Source organism: Perognathus longimembris, chromosome 15 (genome assembly GCF_023159225.1).
Source record: "Perognathus longimembris pacificus isolate PPM17 chromosome 15, ASM2315922v1, whole genome shotgun sequence".
NCBI classification, from domain to species: Eukaryota; Metazoa; Chordata; class Mammalia; order Rodentia; family Heteromyidae; genus Perognathus; species Perognathus longimembris.
In genome coordinates, this window is record NC_063175.1 from 28,174,090 (window position 1) to 28,194,803 (window position 20,714).

Here is a 20,714-nt window from a genome sequence, read left to right on the forward strand (position 1 = left end):
GATAGAATCAAGCATGGGCTATCATGTTTGTGAATAACCAAGTATTATTCAGTAAAAAGATCAAAAGCCACATCTTAAAAAGATGTATGTATTCATTGAGTTCTGGTTGGTCACAACTTTAGTCCTAGGTACTCAGGAGGTTCAGATCTAGGGGATCATTGTTTGATGCCAACTCAGGTAGAAAATTCTGGTAGACACCATTTCCCAAAATAAAATTAACAAAAACAATAAGAGCAGTAAAACAATAAACACTCCAGCAAAACGTAGCATGAGAGTCATGGCTCAAGTGAACTAGGAATAGAAGGCATATAGGATGCATGTTACTTAACATAACAAAGTCAATATAGACTAAATCTCTTGTCAACATCTTAGTAAATGGGAAAACAATAAAACCATTTCCCCTAAAAAACAGGAAAAAACACAACTTTGTTCATTCTTTCTACTCTTTTTCAACTTAGTTCTGAAATATCCTGGGATTTCTAGATAAAGCAATAAGACAGGGAAAAAAAAAGAATCCCAAAGAAATACAAATATCTCTATTTGCAGATGATGTGATCCTATACCTGAAAGACCCTAAAGACTCTATGTCAAACTCCTAATGCTGATAAAGGCCTCAGCAATGTGTCAAGAAACAAAACTAACACAAAAATTAGTTGCTTTTTGTTCACCAACAACAAATGGGATGAGGAGGAAATTAGAAAAACAACTGCATACATAATAGTTTCAACAACAACAAAATATCTAGAAGTAAACCTAAGCAAAGAGATGAAGGGCCACTATAATGAAACCAGAACACAGAAGAAATCAATCTAAGAAGACATCAAAAGAAGAAAAGATCTCCCATGTTCTTGTACTAACCAAATTAATATAAAAATACCCACACTACCAAGGACAATCTACAAACTCAATGTAATGCCCATAGAAATCCCAATGCCATTGTTTGCAGAAGTAAAAAATAAAGCCATCCTAAAATTGATACATAAACACAAAAAAACACCAAATGGACAAAACATTCTGGAGGAAAAACTACTGAAGTATCATAATATTAGACTTCAAGTTATAGGAAAAAGCCATAGTAACAAAAACAGCTTGGTACAGGCACAACAAACAGTATCAAAGACCAATGGAGCAGATTAGAGGACTCAGAAACAAATCTAGGCATCTACAGTTTATTGAATTTTGACAAAAGAGCCCAAAATATTCACTGGGGAAAAGATAGTCTTATTAAATTGAAGAACTTGATGTTCACACTCAGAAGACCACTACCTACACTGTTACTTTTGTCAATTCCAAGTGGATCAAAGAGACTAATGCAAGACCTGAAACCTCTACAGAACAGAATGGGCAAAACACTAGACCTAATTTGCATAGGAAGTAACTTCCTGGGCAGAACATCAGGAGCTCAGAAAACAGAGGCAAGGATGGACAAATGGGATTGCATGAAGCTAAAAAGCTTCTGTTGTTACTGTATTTGTTTCAATTCTCTGGGTATTTATACACATTTATCTGAATAAGGGAAGGGAAAAGGAATATCAAAATGGTGAGACAAAGAATGAAGGTTGAACCAACGTAATAGCAATACTCACAGGACAATATGTTGGAAGTCTATCTAAATAAATAAGCACACTCATATATGCATGCATACATACATATGCAAGCACATATGTATATCTATGTCTGTATATGCACACATTTATGCATAGATATACATACATAAACATACATATGTGCATAGGAATTGTATTATATATCCATCAGGAAAAGTAATACCCTGTCATTTTCAGGAAAATGAATGGATCTGGAAGAAAAATCATATTGAGCGACCAAGCCAGCCACACAAAGACACATGTGGATCACATGTGGATGTTAGACTTAAAAGATCAATATATACGTAAATGCCTATAAGGTTATATGGATATGTAAATGGTCAAATTCACCAAAGTATGGTATAAAAAGGATTAAGATTACATGCTATAACCCAATGAACAATTAAAAGAGAGTTTAATAAATTTAATATCAGGAAGTGGAAACAAATCTTGACTGCAGGAAATGGAGGCAAAAAAAGAGGAGGTGGATGAACGGAAAGAGGAATGGTAGGTGAATACACTCATAAGACTCAATGTACATGAAAATAGAAGTAGGAAATATTATGAGATTGATGGGGAAAGTAGTAGGTAGGAGGGGAGAAAATGGTGGAAAGATGATTTTGATCAAGATGCATTGTACACATAAATGGAAATGTTAAACTATAAGCCTTTTTGTGCAACTATAAGCAAAACATGATTCGAGATGTGGCTGAAGTGGTAGTATGACAGTCAAGAAAGAATAAGGCTCTGCCTTTAAGACACAATATTGAATAAATAAATAAATAAATATATTTAAGTTTTTTTCACAGAGTGTAGGAAACTTCAATGTTTTGTACAAGTCAAGAATATTAATCAGGGCTGGGAATATGGCCTAGTGGTAGAGTGCTTGCCTCATATACATGAAGCCCTGGGTTCAATTCCCTAGCACCACATATACAAAAACAGCCAGAAGTGGTGCTGTGGCTCAAGTGGCAGAGTGCTAGCCTTGAGTAAAAAGAAACCAGGGACAGTGCTCAGGCCATGAGTTCAAGCCCCAGGACTGGCAATATATATATATATATATATATATATATATATATATATATATATATATATATTAATCATTCTGTCTAGCAAAGGTGGTTGGTAATGTCAGCTTCCTCAAGCTGTACTATACCCATAGTCTTCTCGAGTTTTTCAGTTCAGAACTCAAATTAACTGGAGAAAGTATTAGGAAAATATTGTGCTGAGATTAAGCACATGAGCTGGATATCAGTGCTATAAATCAATTATGAAAAATATGGCACATTAAAAATAACAACATTCCTATGTTTGTACCTACACTATCTCTGTAATCTTATCTGAGTATATTGGAAACCGTGTTTACTGGTATTGGAAGTAGGAAATTCAAAGGGAATACCAAATTCGAGAGACACAGGGTAAAAAAAGAGAAATAACTACAAAAGCAATACTTGCAAAACTGTTTGTTGTAAGTGAACTGAACACCTGGGGGGGTAGGGAAAGGGGGGGAGGGAGGGGGGCATGAGGGACAAGGCAACAAACAGTACAAGAAATGTATCCAATGCCCAACGTATGATACTGTAACCTCTCTGTACATCAGTTTGATAATAAAAATTTGAGAAAAAAAATAAATAAATAAAGTAAATAAAAAAAATAACAACAATGATAAACCACTTATTTCCATTATTTGGGAGTTCATTTTGCTTAGCATCATCTTATGTTATCATATATACATAACTATGGAGCTATTTTGTTCATCTATTAGGACTATCCTATACATATACTAATTATTACCAATGAGGGAAACCATGGAGCCTATTTCTTTAGGTCTGGCTCACTTCACTTATTATGATTTTTCTAAGTCTTTCCATTTCCTTATGAATGGGGCTAAGTCATTCTTTCTGATAGAAGTATAGATTTCCATTGTATATATATATACCACAATTTCTTGATCCATTCATCTACTGAAAGGCATCTGGGTTGGTTCCATATTTTAGCTATGGTAAATAGTGCTGCAATGGATATGGTTGTGCTGGTACCTTTAGTATGGCCTTGCTTGTGATCCTTTGGGTAAATGCCCAAAAGTGGGTTTGCTGGGTCATAGGGGAGTGAGCCTTCTGAGGAACCTCCACACTGCTTTCCAGATTGGTTGAACAAGTTTACACTCTCATCAACAATGTAGTAGGGTTCACTTTTGGCCACATCCCCAATAGCACCCGTTGTTATTAGTTTTCTTGATAATGGCCATTCTTACTGGGGTTTTCTTTTGTTTATTGTCCCTATGGTTTAGCCCCTGTTGTCACTGTATTTGATTTTGGTACCCTGGGTATTGTATATATGTTTATGTGAATTAGGGAAAGGAAGGGGCACATCAAAATGCTGAGACAAAGGATAAAAGGTGAACCAATGCAACTGCGATACTCACAACTCAATACATTGTTAAACTAAATTGTATCGCTCTGGGAAGGAGTGTGCAATCAAGGAGGGGGAAAGGTAGGAGAAAAATGAGGGAGTAGGTAACAAGGTTAACAACCTTAAGTATGTAACTTTAACCCCTCTGTACATCACCTTGACAATAAAAATAACATTAAAAAAACCATCATGGATTGCTTCCCAAATCAGATCTAGAAACCTATATCTATGTATTCATGACAATATAGTATATGGAAGCACTGCAAATTTAATGCTAAAATTGAGAGCAAATAATCATTACAGATCCCTTTAATCACGCATATGCGTGAACACACACAAATACACATTTTGATTTCTAATTGAGAAAAATTATTTAGGTTTTTGGTAAAAATAAAGGCACAAAGAAGGCTTTATTATTATTAACTTTTTTTTTTGCTTTTCCGAGTAGTTTATTGGAGATAGGAGTCTCTTGGGGACTTTTCTGCCTGGGGTTCAGCCTCTGAGTAGCTAGGATTACAGCTTACTTTTTATCTTTTCTTTTTTCTTTTTTTTGGTTGGTCATGGGGCTTGAACTCAGGGCCTGGGTGCTCAGATTGCAGTTTTTAAATACCAAACATTACTTTGCAAACAAAACAATCCTTTCCCCCCTCCAAACCGACCCCCCAGTCTAAATGACACTTGTTTCCAAAATATGAGGGAAGCAGATCTGAACATGGGTAAGGAAGAAGGGGAGAGATGAGAGAGAATCCTCATTCTATTCCAACAAGCTTGGACTCCAGCTGTACCCTGGCTTGCACCCTGGCAAGAAGGAAGGCCTTGTTATTTTTTAAGTTGAAAAAAGTCTACAGTGGGAGAAGTAATCGAATCCCATGAAATATTAATGCACACAAAGGACAGCTCCTGAAATTGTGAAGTTAATGATTATAGTAATGAAAAACTTCAAACAATTTATGAATGAGCAGGCATCAGATCTTGTTACAGACAGGAATACTTTTATGTCACTAGTTACAGCCCGAGACAGCAGGAAACATAAATGCATAGCTTTATTTATTTATTTACTTGCTTATTTACACATATATATATATATATTTTTATCTTTTCTTTTTTTGGTTGACCCTGGGGAATGAACTCAGGGCCTGAATGCTGTCCCTGAGCTTTTGTGCTCAAAGATAGTATTCTATCACTTGAGCCCCAGCTCCACTTGCAGCTTTTTGGTGGTTCATTGGAAATGAGAGTCTCATAGACTTTCCTGCCTGCACTGGCTTAGAACCATTATCCTCAGACCTTAGACTCCTGAGCAGCTAGAGTTACAAGTGGGAGCCACAAGTACCCAGCCATTTTCCTTCAAATATCATAGAGTTCACAGTTAATTTTTCAGGGAACAGGTTCACACAGAAAGCAGTTGGAAGAGCAGAGATCATTTATGCTAAAACACTTTTCTTCAGAAAATACTATATTCTTTCTTCAATTTCCAAGTAAAAAAGGAGATATTGGAGGATTAAGCATACAAGTATGCTTATGTACAAAATTAGTAATTCTACTTGCATAGAGCACATGCAATTTTCTCCTGCATAAAATGCTAAAGTCGCTTATCAAGCCTTGCTTTGCCTCTAACTCTTCTTACAACATGCACTCTGCTATTACTAGAGTAATGAGAAGCAGGAAAATGTGGGCACTAGAGCTTTATTTGACATCCATTGTGGCTCAGTCATTTACCATCTGTGTGACCTTGCGCAAATGACTTCATGTCTCTGTGCTTCCATTTGTACAACAGAAGAAGGAGTAATAATAATGTGTATTGTAGAGCGCTATTGTGCGAACTGAATGAGCAAATGTAAATGAAGTGCCTAGAACTTTACAATTTATTTTCTCCTTATACTTTAGGTGTACTAATTTGACTGAATCTCCAAGAAAAAGAAGGTCAAATCCATACCCTCTAGTATCTGTAAATGTGACTTTGTTTGAAATAGGATCTTTGCCGTTAAAGATTTTATACTGAACTAGGGTAGGCCCTACAAATCAAGAAAGAAGCAGTAAAGGATGTAGATAAGAGAGTGACATAACAAATAAATCTATGTGAAGATAGAGACAGAGAGAGATTGGAATGATGGGTGTGTAACCCATGGAACACCAAAAATTGCTAAGAGCCAGCAGAAGCTAGAAAGAGGTAAAGAAGAATTTTCCCCTCCCGTTGGAGAGAATATTATGGTGCTGACAACTTGCAGTCCTCTAGTTTCCAGAACAGTGAGAAAATATGTCTTGATTGTTTTAACCCATCTAATTTGTGGTACATTTTTATGCCATTCTTGGGAAATAAGTCCATCAGGTCAATAGGAGAGCTCCTAGAAGAAAGAACAAGAAACCAAAAGGTACAAGTCTCATAGTCAGGACAAGCCTCATGTGTGATTCATTTTAAACTCTTTTAAGTTAGCATATTTCATGAGGGCCACTTATTTGTTCTTAACTTGCCTCTAAGGAAAAAGGTTTGGCCCAGTTGAAGCAGTATGCGTCCTACTAACAGCCATGCTGTTGATACAGAAGCTACTTGCCATAGTGGAAGATTTAAAATCAAACTCTGTAAAGCGACATGAAATTAAAAATTCAGTTTCTCAATCATCTTAGCCTCTTGTAAAGTGTTCAATAGCTACATGTGGATACTATATTGAAATGCACAGATAAGAGAACATTTCTGTTACCATATGAAGTGCTATTCAAGAGTGCTACATGGTATTTTTACTCTAATAGGAAGAAGGAGGCAAGTGAAGCAAGCTAACAGGGTATGTGGAAGGAAGGAAGGTGCAATACTCTTGTGATACAGGTAAGCAATTCTACACATCTGTGTGTGTGTGAGTGTTAGTAGTGGGGTTTGAAATCAGGGCCTCTTTCTTGGTTATGTTTCTTTTTTTTTTTTTTATCAAGGCTGGTTCTCTACCACTTGAGCCACACTTCCACACCCTGCTTTTTGCTAGTTAATGAGAGATGCGAGACTCTGTGATTGTTTGACTGCCCTGGCTTTGAACTGGGATTCCCGGATCTCTGCCTCCTGAGCAGACAAGATTACAGAAACCTGCCTTAGAATTCTGTTAAATTCACTGAAGCTTTGGCAGCTGCTCACAGGTGGGTTTCACTTGTTTAATAGCTTACTACTTTTTTCTTAAAGTCATATATGTGACTGCATTTCTGTAAATTGTACAAGGGATATTTACTATATATAATTCTTTTTACATCCCTACAGTTGCAAACTATATCTAAGGCCAAGTATCACATGGAAAAAGAATAGCATTTTTCTTTTTTAAAAATCTATATGCCTGAGGGAAATTTATCTGGTACAGCATTGGTTAATATTTTGGTCTCTTAACAGTGTGAAGGAGGTAAATGCTACAGAGCAACAAATGAGATCAAGAAATCCATGAGCTACGATCTCTCTCCTCCTCTTCAAATCTAATCATACAGATGAATAAATTGCTATAAAAATACCAAAAATAAAACTAAAAACAATGACTGACTCATTTTTTTAAAATCTCATGTACTCTGTGTTCAAGGTAGCAAGAAATTTAATTCCAGTCGGACCAGTCTCCTGTGATTTTTTTTCCTTTCATCTAAGATATTTTTAATGCTCAGAGGCATTATAATAGAAAAGCATGTATTTTTGCCTGGTTTATACCCATCATCTTTACCATTACAACAAGACAAAAGCATTAAAGTAAAATTAATCATGTCAAAAGATTTTAGCAAAAACAAGTGAGACCATGCATAAAGCATCGCTTTGTCTAGTGTGAAGTCACGCTCTGATTAAAAACATATAATGAAAGTGAAAGTGATACATCATTGCCTTACCAGTAGGGTTTTTCTGAAAGTGCTTTGCTGTGCTCCACATAAAAAGATGGGAACATTTTAGTCTTTAAAGCTCACAATGATGATTGTTCTAGCTAACTAACTGGAATTCAGTTTTCATTTTCTTTCCTTTAATAAATTAAGACTTAATAACAAAACAAGGCATGCCAGTTGGATTGATAATCAGAACACACTAAAAGGAGCCAAATTGTCTTGACATCCAGGGACAGAGAGAAGGAAGTATGTACTTGTCCTCCACAAAGGAAACCTTAATGCTAGCTTGATATGGTCAGGGCCCCGATGAACATGGCGGTGTGGTTATGTGAAAACCCATTCCCAAGAAACAGAGGCATTTATGTCTGCTACACAAAGCTCCAAATTCTAACATGCTGAATGTTCACCAAAGGTAGCTTCAGTTAATGATATCACCCTAAGACATCTCATCTCATGGGTAGTTTACCTCTTTGAACTTTGCTATAATTATCTCGTTTTCAATAAAGATATTGAAGTAAAATAACCACTCACCAAAACTAGCTTCTTATTTCTTTTTTGTTATCATTTTGAAAATCATTTCCTTGTGTGTGTTTATTTTTCTTTCCTGGTACCCGGTTGGCCTTGAACTGCAGTCCTCAGATCTCAGGATTATAGGTGTGATTATAGGAGCTACAAGTATTGATGTGACCCACCTGGGCCCAGCTCATTCTTTTTTATAATGAACAATGAAAACTATGTCTTTGTTGATAAATGCAATTTGGTTTTTATAATAGTTAAATAGATCTGTATAATTTATGTCCAGTTGTGTTTGTGTGTGTGACTATATATACATATATGTACATATAACATATATATACACACATATATAATACCTCTTTTTTCTCTCACTTAAAGTAAAAACCCAAGTTATGAGCTAACCACAGAACTCTTACATGACTAGTTCCTGATAAGATCTTTAATCACATATCTTCTCTCCTACCTCACTATGAGTTTAGCCATGCAGCTTTCTTTCTTTTCTTTTTTTGGCAGTCTTTGCACTTATTGTTAACTAACTTGGAGCTATCTTATATCATATCTTCACCTGAGCCTCTGCCTAATTCCTATTCTTCCTTTAATTCTCAGCTGAAAAACCATATTTTTGGTGATATTCTAAGCTAAACTCCTAAGCTAGCTCAGTCCTCTCCATTTCTAGATCGTCTATATTTTCTACCTTTCCTTCAGAGCACTGCCACATTTCATTGTTATTACTTATTGATTAATGCTGGTTTTCTCCATGAAATTCTAACTCACTGGGGACATAGACTAGAAAAAAAAAAGATACCAAGTATATTTGCTGAGTGAATGAAATTAGTACCCTAAATGAGAACACTGGAGAAGGAGATCATTCTTTCAGGATTTACATTTAAGGATTTGCCAGATATAGTCTGTTGTCTGACTTTCGGAATGATATAGATCAAATTTAAGCAGTCCTTAAGACTGCCTAAGTCTTCCTTTAGGCCACATTCAGTAGCAAATACCAAGAATTGTACATAAAAGAGGCACTGGGATTATTTGCATACGTACTATCCTCTGTAAAAGAAACAATTACTATATAGTCAAGGGAAGTATCAACTGGAGGTAAATAGCTAAATGAAGTCAAATGCTTTTTTTCTGGGCACCCACGTTAGTTGACATACAGTACTTGGAATGACCACCACATATAATTTTTTTAAAAAATCTATGAAAAATCCACTATTGCAGTGGTGCATGAATACTCAGTAGCAAATAATTCAAGATATATAGCAATGTGCAGCCATGTATTTCAAATTAGAATTGAGCTCATTGAAGGTAAAATTAGATGCTAACGTATTTAAAGTCAAGACACAATTCTTCCTTCTTTTTGCCCAAAGTCATAGAAACAATTGCTCCATGAACTGAAATAAAAGGTTCCAGGCTAAAAGACAGCAACTGTTATGCTATTGCATAAAATCTTTAGGTCACTATGTTTTCACTAACACCAAAAACAAAAATTAGAGGGATATCCCCACTCAAAATTCTTTTTCCTCCCTCCCTCCCTCCCTCCTTCTCCCTCCCGCCCTCCCTCCCTTCTTTTCTTCCTTCCTTCCTTCTTCTTTCTTTCCATTTTCTTATTTCTGTTCCCTTTCTTGCTAGGTAAATTTCTGCTACTAAGATACATCCTGTAGACTTAAATTCCAAATTCCTGAAACATGCCTGACAATGTCTTGAAATGATCTGCGTGTGCTGTGTTGTGGTCCTTGGATAATTGTCTACTCCATCACTTATTATCCCAACCTTACACTCTCCTAAAGATGCAAAATTTATGTCAATTTCAGAGGGACTCTATATTCTCTTGCTTTTTTTACATGTTTGAAAGCAAGACTTTAATTTTTTTTAGTAAATGTTTCACTTTGGGGTTTTCCCATCTGTCCCATAGCTCCCATCTTATGGTTGTGTTTTTACCTTATTGACAGGAGAGATGATTATTCATGTTAAGATGAACATCCAGCAGAGAGTGGGTTTTTACTCATTGCCTGCTACTGGGGGCATAAAGACTATAAGTAAATCCAAATTCTTTCCAGGCCTTTTTAGAAGCATTCCAGAAGTACCTCATTGTTTCTCAGGCTGTTCTGCAATGTGGAATGTACTATCTACCAACTTCACCTGCCTGTCATGAAATTAAATTACATTAAATATTTTGTGGGTTCCAATCCTTGATAATAAAGTTACTATAAATCAAGAAAACCACTTTTGGAACACCCTTGATTCAACTTATCTTTTCTTTCCTCAACAACAAATAACCATAAAAATGCTTAATAGCTTTTTAATAACTTAATTTTTCTCCCAATATGTTTTCAAAGAACAGTTTACAGGGTGAAATCAACAGACAGAAAGCCAAGGCAAGAATTCCAATCTAATGTGCTAGTGCAGAGGTTGATTATTTCTTGAATAACCAGCAATTATATCATCTTCTCTTCCCCAGATATTGCATATAGTCCAATTTACATTTGTCTGTAGAAAATGAAATTCAATGTCTTTTGGTTTTCTCATGGCCATTATTGTAACATTTATGCAAAAAATTTTCAAAGAGGGGCTGGGGATATGGCCTAGTGGCAAGAGTGCTTGCCTCGTATACATGAGGCCCTAGGTTCGATTCCCCAGCACCACATATACAGAAAATGGCCAGAAGTGGCGCTGTGGCTCAAGTGGCAGAGTGCTAGCCTTGAGCAAGAAGAAGCCAGGGACAGTGCTCAGACCCTGAGTCCAAGCCCCAGGACTGCCCCCCCCCCCCAATTTTTTTTTCAAAGACATGAGAGGAAACTTTACTGGCTTTCTGATCTTTGTGACCCTTGAAAAGAAATAAAAAATGAAATTAGGTCATTTGGGGGGATGGGGTGGGGCTAAGACAGATCAGGGAGAATTATGGAAGGGATGCTACTGGCCAAAATGCATTGTACTTATACATTGACAGGTTGAATTGAGACTTCTTTGTATAACTGCTTAACCTAAGGTAAGAAAAAAACAAAAACTAAACGAAATGAATACCAACCAATGCCAGGGCTCTTTCTACATAACAGGATCAAGTTAAGTGCCCTCAACTGGCAGTGGCAACCTGGGAAACCACTATCCAGTGGTTCCTTTCATTTTCTGTTATTGAGAAATTGAGGTTTACATTACAAAGTAGAAAGAGTTTTTGCCAATGATATGGACGAGGAAGGAAAAACAGTGTACTGCCTCTAGGAAATGAACTTCAAGTGGTCAAAAGAAAAGACAAACCCATCTAGCTAAGCAATGCCATTTTCACCTACTGTTACTAAGGTGACAGGATCATTGGCACATGTAAAAGTCTGAAAGTCTTGGTCAGTCATTGATCAAAGAAATCAACAGAGAAGCACCTGATAAATAGGGTCACTTACGTGAAATACAGGAAAAAAGAAGCTGCTAGTGTCTGAAAATACCTTCACCTACCAGTGAAGAAGCTGACTACTACAATGAGCTCTTCAGTGCTGTTCCAGGGCCAAGAAAGTAAGGCGCTTCCATACATAGACCTCATAAAAACTTGGATATATGTGGAATCTGTTACTAAAAGTAACAGCAAAATTGTAAGTAGCAAAATTGTTTAATCTTGTGTTGAGTATTCAGGTACTTAAAAAAATGCATTGGCCATTTTAGTATTCATGTCACCTGTACTGCTTTCTTTTTTTTTTCAAATATTAAAATTTCAGTGTTTCATGATCTGTATGAATTCTACTATGTATTTTCTTTTTTAAAAAGTTTTATTGTTATTGTAAAGGTGATGGACAAAAGGGTTACAGTTATCTAAGTGAGATAATGAGTATATTTCTTTTTTAACAGTGTTACCTCTTCCTTCATTTTCTCCCAGTTTTTCCCACCCTTTCCTTGTCCCCCCAGAAATTTATAGTCCATTACCAACAGTGGCTAGTGAGTATCACTGCTAAATTTGTTAATCCTTTGTTCCATCATTTCTGTGCTCTCCTTCTCCTTCTCCAAAACAGATACACTTACATATAAGACACTTACTTGTAAGACAGTGATGAAGGAGGAAAAAGAATGAAACAAAATAACAGAATACCTTTTGTTCCCATTTCTTGGCATTCATTTTGATAAATGTAATTTTATATGATCGTATTTCCATAGCTACTAAACCTTTGTGGTCCTCTGCTAAGAATATCCTCCTTTGGTCTCACTGGTGAATGTCTAAACAAGGCCACATTAAAGCTAGCAGCACTGCGATGTTCATTGCAGCACTGTTTACCATAGCCGAGATATGGAATCAACCCAGATGCCCCTCAGCAAATGAATGGATCAAGAAAATGTGGTATACATACACGATGGAATTCTATGCGTCTCTCAGAAAGAATAACACTGTGCCATTCATAGTAAAGTGGAAAGTCTTGGAAAAATTATATTAAGCAAAGTAAGCCAGGCCCAAAGAAACATAGGATGTCTGGTTTCCTTCATTTGTTGTAACTAGAAAGTGCCTATAAATCTACTAGATGGTAAAAGACAAAAAAAAAATACACCTGGAATAGATAGGCATCTTATACTGCTTTCTAGTAAGTTAAGAATGAAACAGGAGACTAGGTGCAAGATTGAGAAATAATTCCCAATTCTTCCAAAATTATTCTTCCAAAAAGGAAAGTACAATGAAGAGGGTAAGAGGGAGGAAAAGCTATCAAGAATTCACGAAATTTAGTAGACTGAGGGAAGGCGTGGATTGGGGAGGGATGGGTGAGAATGTTGAAAGGAGTAATATCAACCAGGATTCATTGTATTCATAAACTGCTCTATTAAATGGCAACTCCTTTGTGCAACTACTTAAAGATAATTTGAAATTATGAAGTCTGAGCTACCAAAATAGCCTTTTCAGCCACCGTAATTGTTTCCTTTGTTGGTTGGGTGAATCCAGCTACTGGTTGGTTGACTATGTGTGTGTTGGAGATCCAACCTGGAGCCTGTGCTTACTTGGTAAGCACTTTGCTACTGAGCTATGGTCTCAACCCTTCAGTTTTTCTTATTAAAATTATATAGACATAGTTACCCTCCCTCTCACTATACTCAAAATATTATTTCTTTTTTTCCTCCGTGTACAGTCTCTATTTCAAATATTTATTGTAACACCATTCTTTTTTTTTTTTTTTTTTTTGGCCAGTCCTGGGCCTTGGACTCAGGGCCTGAGCACTGTCCCTGGCTTCTTCCCGCTCAAGGCTAGCACTCTGCCACTTGAGCCACAGCGCCGCTTCTGGCCGTTTTCTGCATATGTGGTGCTGGGGAATCGAACCTAGGGCCTCGTGTATCCGAGGCAGGCACTCTTGCCACTAGGCTATATCCCCAGCCCCATGTAACACCATTCTTAATCCTTTAGAACTTGAGCAAAGGTCATCTCCTTGCAGAAACATTACAACTGTACGTGTACTCCTTGTGGAGTGCTTCCAAAATCCTTTTCCTTTGTTATATAATGTGTGTAAATAGTGTAATCCTTCTAGGAGGGGAACCCATATGCTTCTGCCTATAGAATACTATCTTTGGGATAGATGTATATCTATTATACACCTTGAGAGACATTTGCTCTCAATAAGTGGTTTAAGGTTCAGCATAACCTATCTCAGTTGTTAGGAGATTGCTAGTGAATGTTTGCATGAAAACAGTCATTCAAAAAATAAGCAAGCTAGGAAGACTGTCTCTTCTTCCATTGACTGTCATTTTTCCCTCCTGGTCAAATTAGTTTAGCACTTCTGGAGCAAAAGCAGCAGTGAAAAGTTCTGGAATCCCTAGAGTTTTACTGGATTTGGAGACAAACTGTGTGTGTGTGTGTGTGTGTGTGTGTGTGTGTGTGTGTGTGTGTGAATTTTGATGAGAAACAGCTTCATTTTATGAGTATGTGGCCCAAACAGTAGAGAAGTCTTTCAGTTACCTGATTTATTTATTCAAATTTAGCTAAATGAGATACAGTAATAAAAAAAATAAAAACAACAGAAATTGCCCAGATTAAACTGTTGACATATCTTCAACAAGCATGAAAAATATGCCCTTACTTGGGGGGTGGGGGTTATGTCATCACAGACAAGCAGGAAATAAACTCCATTTTTTTTAAAGTACCAACTCCTAGTGAAATGAAGAGTGTGTGTAGGGTAGACATTTGTTTCAAAGCTTTAAGTATATCTGAGTATAGAAGGTTCAAATTTTTTGTTTCTATTAGAACCTTCTATGTTGGTGTGCACATTTCTTATGCCTTGCATTTCAAATCTGGTGGTTGAGTCCACAAGTATGCATTTATCTTTACTTCATGATGTGTAGATTACATTTGACATATTAAGGCTATAGGAAATTGGTGCTAGAGTCTGGAGAAGTTGAAATGTCCTATCTAGGATGGTAATTTTTTCCCTTCCCCTTTGCCCAAAGATTTTGTGTTGTGTGACGCTTCTAGGGCAGAAAGGCACAATCTTTATGATAATATAGGCAGCAGTGTTAGGCTATTAGTAATAGTGCTTGCAATTTATTGACTGTATGCTGTAACTTACATGATGCAGTGGTGTTTGAGAGAGAGAGAAAGAGAGAAAGAGAGAGAAGAGACAGAGACAGACAGAGAGAGAGTGTATACTGGGGCTTGAACACTGGACCTGAGAGAGAGAGAGAGAGAGAGAGAGAGAGAGAGAGAGAGTGTGTACTGGGGCTTGAACACTGGACCTGAGTGCTGTACTTTAGCTGTTTTGTTCAAGGCTACTGCTCTACCATTTGAGCCACAGTTCCATGTCTGGTTTTTTGGTGGTTCATTAGAGATAGGGGTCTCAAGGACTTTCCTGGCAGGGCTAGTTTTGGACTGGTTCCCCAGATCTTAGTCTCCTGAGTAGCTAGGATAATAGGTGAGAGCAGTTTCAAAAATACTCAAATGACTCTGACAAATAAGAAACTATGACTCAGAATATTTATATAACTTGGAGGACCTATGTTTGAACCCAGGATTTAAGGGTCACACTTTCTTACTCTATCTTGCCAAGGAAAAATTCAAGTCAGACAAAATGTAAAAACTTGTTAGGTGACTGTGTGTTCTAATCTATAACTAGTCCCCTAGCATTACTAGCATGCCCCAAAGTAGTTCAATCTGGGTGATAAATTTTATGGTTAACCTCTCTCTAAGTAAGGTTTAAAATGAGCACAAGACTTTCTAGGGTTATTGTTCATCACGCTTTAATTAGTCTTTTGGCCTTTACTGTAGGATTTCAAATAAATAGCTAATTGGTTGCAACATTAGGAATTTGGAAAAGTAGGCAGATTTGTCAATGGCTACTGTTTATTAGTGTGTCTATGATCTCCCTGTTTCTTAGGATTTCCTACTTTTCTCTTGGAGAATCTTTTGTCCTCTTTCCTTTCTTCCATGGATCACTCTGTGTAGGCTTTCCCAACTGATCAGGTATCAAATAATTGATTCTTTGGTTTTGTTTTAGCTCTAGTTTCTGATAAATCTTTAATATACAACTTGGTCATTCACTCAGATATATAAATCACTACAGAAGATATTTTTATTAGAGAATAAAATGTGTTTTTAGACATTGTTAACTTGTTTTCATTCCATCGTCCTTTTCCTTAAACTCACTGTGTCTATTTCTCCTCTCCTTCACCACAAGCGTGGATAGTGGCACCCAGGGAGTCTTCTCGATGCAGTGCCTGGACATTGCTACTGCAGGTTTCGCTGGGCTAAGCCAGCTCCTAAATGTATTATTTCAAGCACCACCTCACAAGTCTTTGTTCCTCTTCCACTCTCATGTACAAACTCTTGTCCTGTTTCCATTATTTTAAAGAGATTTCAGGAAAAGCATTTTTTTAAAAAAGAACAACAATCTGGCAAAATACATAACTGCTTAAAAGACACATGCAGTGGGAATAAATATCTAACTTTCAACTCTTGTCGGTTTTCTATATATGGCTTTGATTTATGGATCAAAATTGCTCATTTATTATTTTATCTATACAGCTCTGGGCCATTTTGACAGTTAAAATTTAGTTTTATTGACCAGTGCAGCCACTGTGCCCACGAGGGGACTGGTGCACATAGCTTGCTGCACTTAGGAAACGATGATTTTTGACTCCATGACTGAATCAGATTGGGAATCATAACCGATAAAACAATAAGTTCCAAATCTTAGTGCCCAAGGCAAGAGGTTTGCTGTAAAACACAATCACCCTTTAAGGGGAGAAGGGGAGGAGGAAAATCTTAGCTGAAAGTTTTGCAAGCACAATTTAATGCAGCTGGGACAGACCACAAATATATCCATCCGAGCTGTGGAGTAGTCTAAGGGGTCAGTTCCCCAAGAACCCAATCCTTTCCAGACTGTAGATTAAAGAAGAAAAATGCCTAAATATGAAAATAATGTTAATTACAGGCTAAGTGAACAATACAAGCATTTTAATGTGAGAAAACTCAACAGTGTTAGTAAACAACCCTTCACTTTCCTATCAACAACCTCAAAAAAACTTAGTGAAGAATTTTTAGGGGACGATCTCTCCCTCTCCTGTCTACCTTATCTATTCCAATACATTCAGAAACATAAACCAGCACACTGATTTTTAGACCAGATTTATTAAGCCCATTTAACTACCAAACTGGCCAGTTTGGTCTTTCACTCTAAATGTCCCATGATGCATAAACAAAACTCCAAAAGATAGCACATCAATAAAATGTCTAATTTGATTAGCCATATAATCAAATTCATCAAGAGAGCTAGCTGGTAGCTGAGATAAGTAGAAAATTAAATAAACAGTTGCACCTACTTGTGAGTATTTTCCATGTCTTCTTTTCGTCGTCATAATATTGAACCAGATTGCTGGGTAGCCGGTCCGGTCCAGGAGGTAACCCTCCAACCAATAAGAGCATTTTCTTGTTAGAGCGAATTCTTCACCCAAAACAAAAGAGGAGATGAATAACCACATTATTGGAGAGCCTTTTTAGTGGCAACAAAATCATAACCATCAAAAAGAATGTTCCTTGCTTGCAGATTTCTATTTCATTTTTTCCCTGTTTTTTCTCCCAATCGTGTCTAACATTTTTTTTTTGAGCCAAGCAGAAAAATGATTAGAAGAGCTGCATATCCCTATACTGGTGGAATAATAAGCTCCTTTTATGCAATTTGTTAGAGGTTCATTCTAGAACGACCTTTTTCTTATATTATCCCTTTAAATCATCACTCTTTACAGCTGAGTACACATGAAATGCTCTGGAGTTGTACTAAGGTTAAGCATTAAAGTTGCATGTCAAAAATCGTATTAGTCAAAATCATTATTATAAGCCATTCGCCACTCAAAGAACCTTGAAAAAATTAAGGTTAGGCAGAGAGTTTGTGAACCAACTCTTTAATCACCCAGGGAACTTCCAAGACCAGTTTGGTACAATTAGTAGCATGGGGCTAACTGGGGTGGGTTAACCAAATTGAATATGAATTTTTAGTTTGTTGAATTTAGCTTTGACTTCTGCCTCTCTCCATCCACACCCCCTCCAACTGCTCCCCACTCACCCTCCCCTCTGCTCTCCCCCTGTGCACCACTGGCGATACAGCAGCACCAATTGGTAAAAATGAGACTGCGATGTTGTTGTGAGCCTCCCCAGAGTGGAGCCCTGCCAATGCCTGCCACTGATCCAGCGGCATGAACCTGCTCAACTGTGCAAAGTCACTCTAATTCCCTCCCTCTGTTTTTCTACCTTCTCCCCCAGGGGGCAACCACTGAAAGGAGTGACTACCCACCCATCAAGAGCTGGCAATTCGCTGCTATTAACCGTGACTGTGATTCCCAGTCTGCCTGGCAGTTCCTGAGAACAGGCCCGCAATGTCTCATATGCAGTAAAAAGCTATAAGATGCACCCTGGCCTGCACAGGCGACCTGATGGATGTACAATCCTCAGGAACAGTAATGGATTGAGCGCACTTGCCATTGAAGCAGGAAGAGGAGGCTCAGACCCCCACAAGGGGCCTGCTGGTTTAACAGTCACTTTACATATAATTGAACTTTTCATTTACCTGAAAGGCTTAAGGTAGCGGTAGAAGAAACGGAACAACTGTAATTGAAGGAAGGAAAAGCCAGTAAATATGAAAGGGTTTCTCTTAAATATGATCACAACCCATAGTAGAGCTCTAAATCTATGCCTGTTTTGACTCAAGGATGCTTGGCAAAATAGGCCCCATGGAGAAACATTATTTGTTGGTTAAGAACTTAACATTCAGAGAGTTAACTTAATACAGCTAATGACACTTCCATATGAAGGAAGGGAACAGGAGGATTCTTTTAATGAAATGCTGGTGTCATTGACTGAATTGTGTATGTCTCGGGAGGAAATGTATCTTCTGGAGAAACCAAGTTACAGATCTATCAATAGAGGAAGCTGTACTTATAGGGGAGTGACTAATGAAATAGCAGCTTGCAACATTAATTTGGCCATCCTGAGGATGTATAGTTGAGTGGAAAAAGGACAACCCCAACTCTTTAAATTTAATGGATTCTTGACCTGTGTCCATATGTCTTAGAGACTACTCATTGGCAAGCAAAAACAAAATATAACAAAGATCTCTGTACATGGAGGATTTCAGTAAATGGGCTGGATTTTTGAGATGGTAAGGAAAATCAGTGAGGAAGCACTTCTTTTTTATTTACATGGAGTATCCATATAATTCATGGGCCATATAGTTTTGTAAATGTGTAGTCACAGAACTGATATACAGGGTTCTTTTTACTGTGCTTTTTTTTTTTAGCACAAATAACCAAATACTCTATTTGTACAGAAGAAATCAAGATGAAAGCAGATTGTCCTTTCAGTTGGCCATAAGTTAACACTTGTAGACAGAGTTGCTCAAAATGAAAGATATGATCCTGTGGTTACCCTTGCATCTGTACTGTCAAACTGCAAAGAGAGGAAAGTGGATCAATTTTGATGAAATAAATGCAGAGGAAAGGATTTACTGAGATAGTGCTTGTGAGAAAAGCACTAATAAGACTGTTTTAATAAATACATAGGCTGCTTAAAAACATGTTTCATGAATGGCAAAAGAATACAAGTGAATGGCTCAGATATATTTGTAAAGCCATTTCATTCGCTGATAAAACCAACTGCCTTGGATCAATCCCACTGGCGGTTTTCCACACTGAGTTAGATAGACCATCTCTGTGGGTAAGTAAAGGATCTCACTGCGCTCTCTGTCCAAAGAGCCAGCCATTTCCATCTGTCCTCTAAGAACTGGACTGAGATTTTCAATACATGAGCCACTGAACAGTTGGCAAATGGTTTCAGCCTCCACCCGTGCCAACAATGACATGATTCAGGGCCAGCACTGTAAAACTTCACATAACTAAGACTAATCCCTAAACCATGCACAGGCTCCATAGAAGAGGGAAATCTACCCACTCGCACTGGAATGCATTTTCTACTGAGGAACAGTGCTTTGAATATGTTATGTGTGGTCCTCTTAGTCGGTGAAGACACATTTCCTATCTTTTTCATTGTTAATTTATGTCATTATTCATTCAACTTTTTATGGCACTTTATTTGTAATGTTTTGTTCACTAAAGATTGTGTTAATCAATTTCCTAGTCCAGCACCAATATTACTTAATTCTAAATAAGGTTTAAATTTCTATTTTGTGAAGGTCAACCATTTAGAAGACAAAATTAGGATAAAGCTCTTGAGAAGCTGCATGACACAGAGAAATGACACATAAAATAGCTAAATGTATTTGAGTGTGATTCTCACTGATTTTGAGAGGGTTGTCTACCTCTGCATTTTATAAAGGGGTGAGAAACTAAACAGATACACCTGTAAGTAAGAAACATTCAGGATTCAAATGAAGGGATCTAAGAGAGATTACTCTACATTTCTTATTGCTTAAGAATAATACAAATGAGCTGGGAATATGGCCTAGTGGTAGAGTGCTTGCCTCGTATACATGAAGCCCTGGGTTCAATTCCTCAGCACCACATACATAGAAAAAGCCATAAGTGGTGCTGTGGCTCAAGTGGTAGAGTGCTAACCTTGAGCAAAAAGAAACCAGGGACAGTGATCAGTCCCTGAGTTCAAGCTCCAGGACTGGCAAAACAAAACAAAGCAAAACAAACAAACAAGAATAATACAAATGAGAAAAACCATCCCATATTTTACTATGATAAAAATGCAGTGTCAACTATTCAATTACTCCTACAAAGTAATACATGTGAATAATTCCAAAGGAAAAGCTTTCATTCTTTTCACAATGTGCAATTATAATAGCAACAATGACATTAATGACAAATAAAAATGAATGTGCATTGGGTATTGAGCCCCTGATTATCATGCTATTTATTTGATGTATGTGAACCTCAATTTGCAAACTCCAGGAATTAAAAGAAAAA

The 20,714-nt window shown here is 37.2% G+C and overlaps 1 protein-coding gene across 1 annotated transcript in view; it reads right to left on the reverse strand.

Annotated features, from left to right (window-relative positions):
• Positions 1-20,714, reverse strand: part of Klhl14 (kelch like family member 14) — a 102,517-nt gene that overhangs the window by 53,715 nt on the left and 28,088 nt on the right. The window contains exon 3 of the mRNA XM_048363149.1: positions 17,115-17,236. Within this exon, the coding sequence (XP_048219106.1) occupies positions 17,115-17,236 (122 nt within the window). The remainder of the gene's footprint in view (positions 1-17,114; positions 17,237-20,714) is intronic.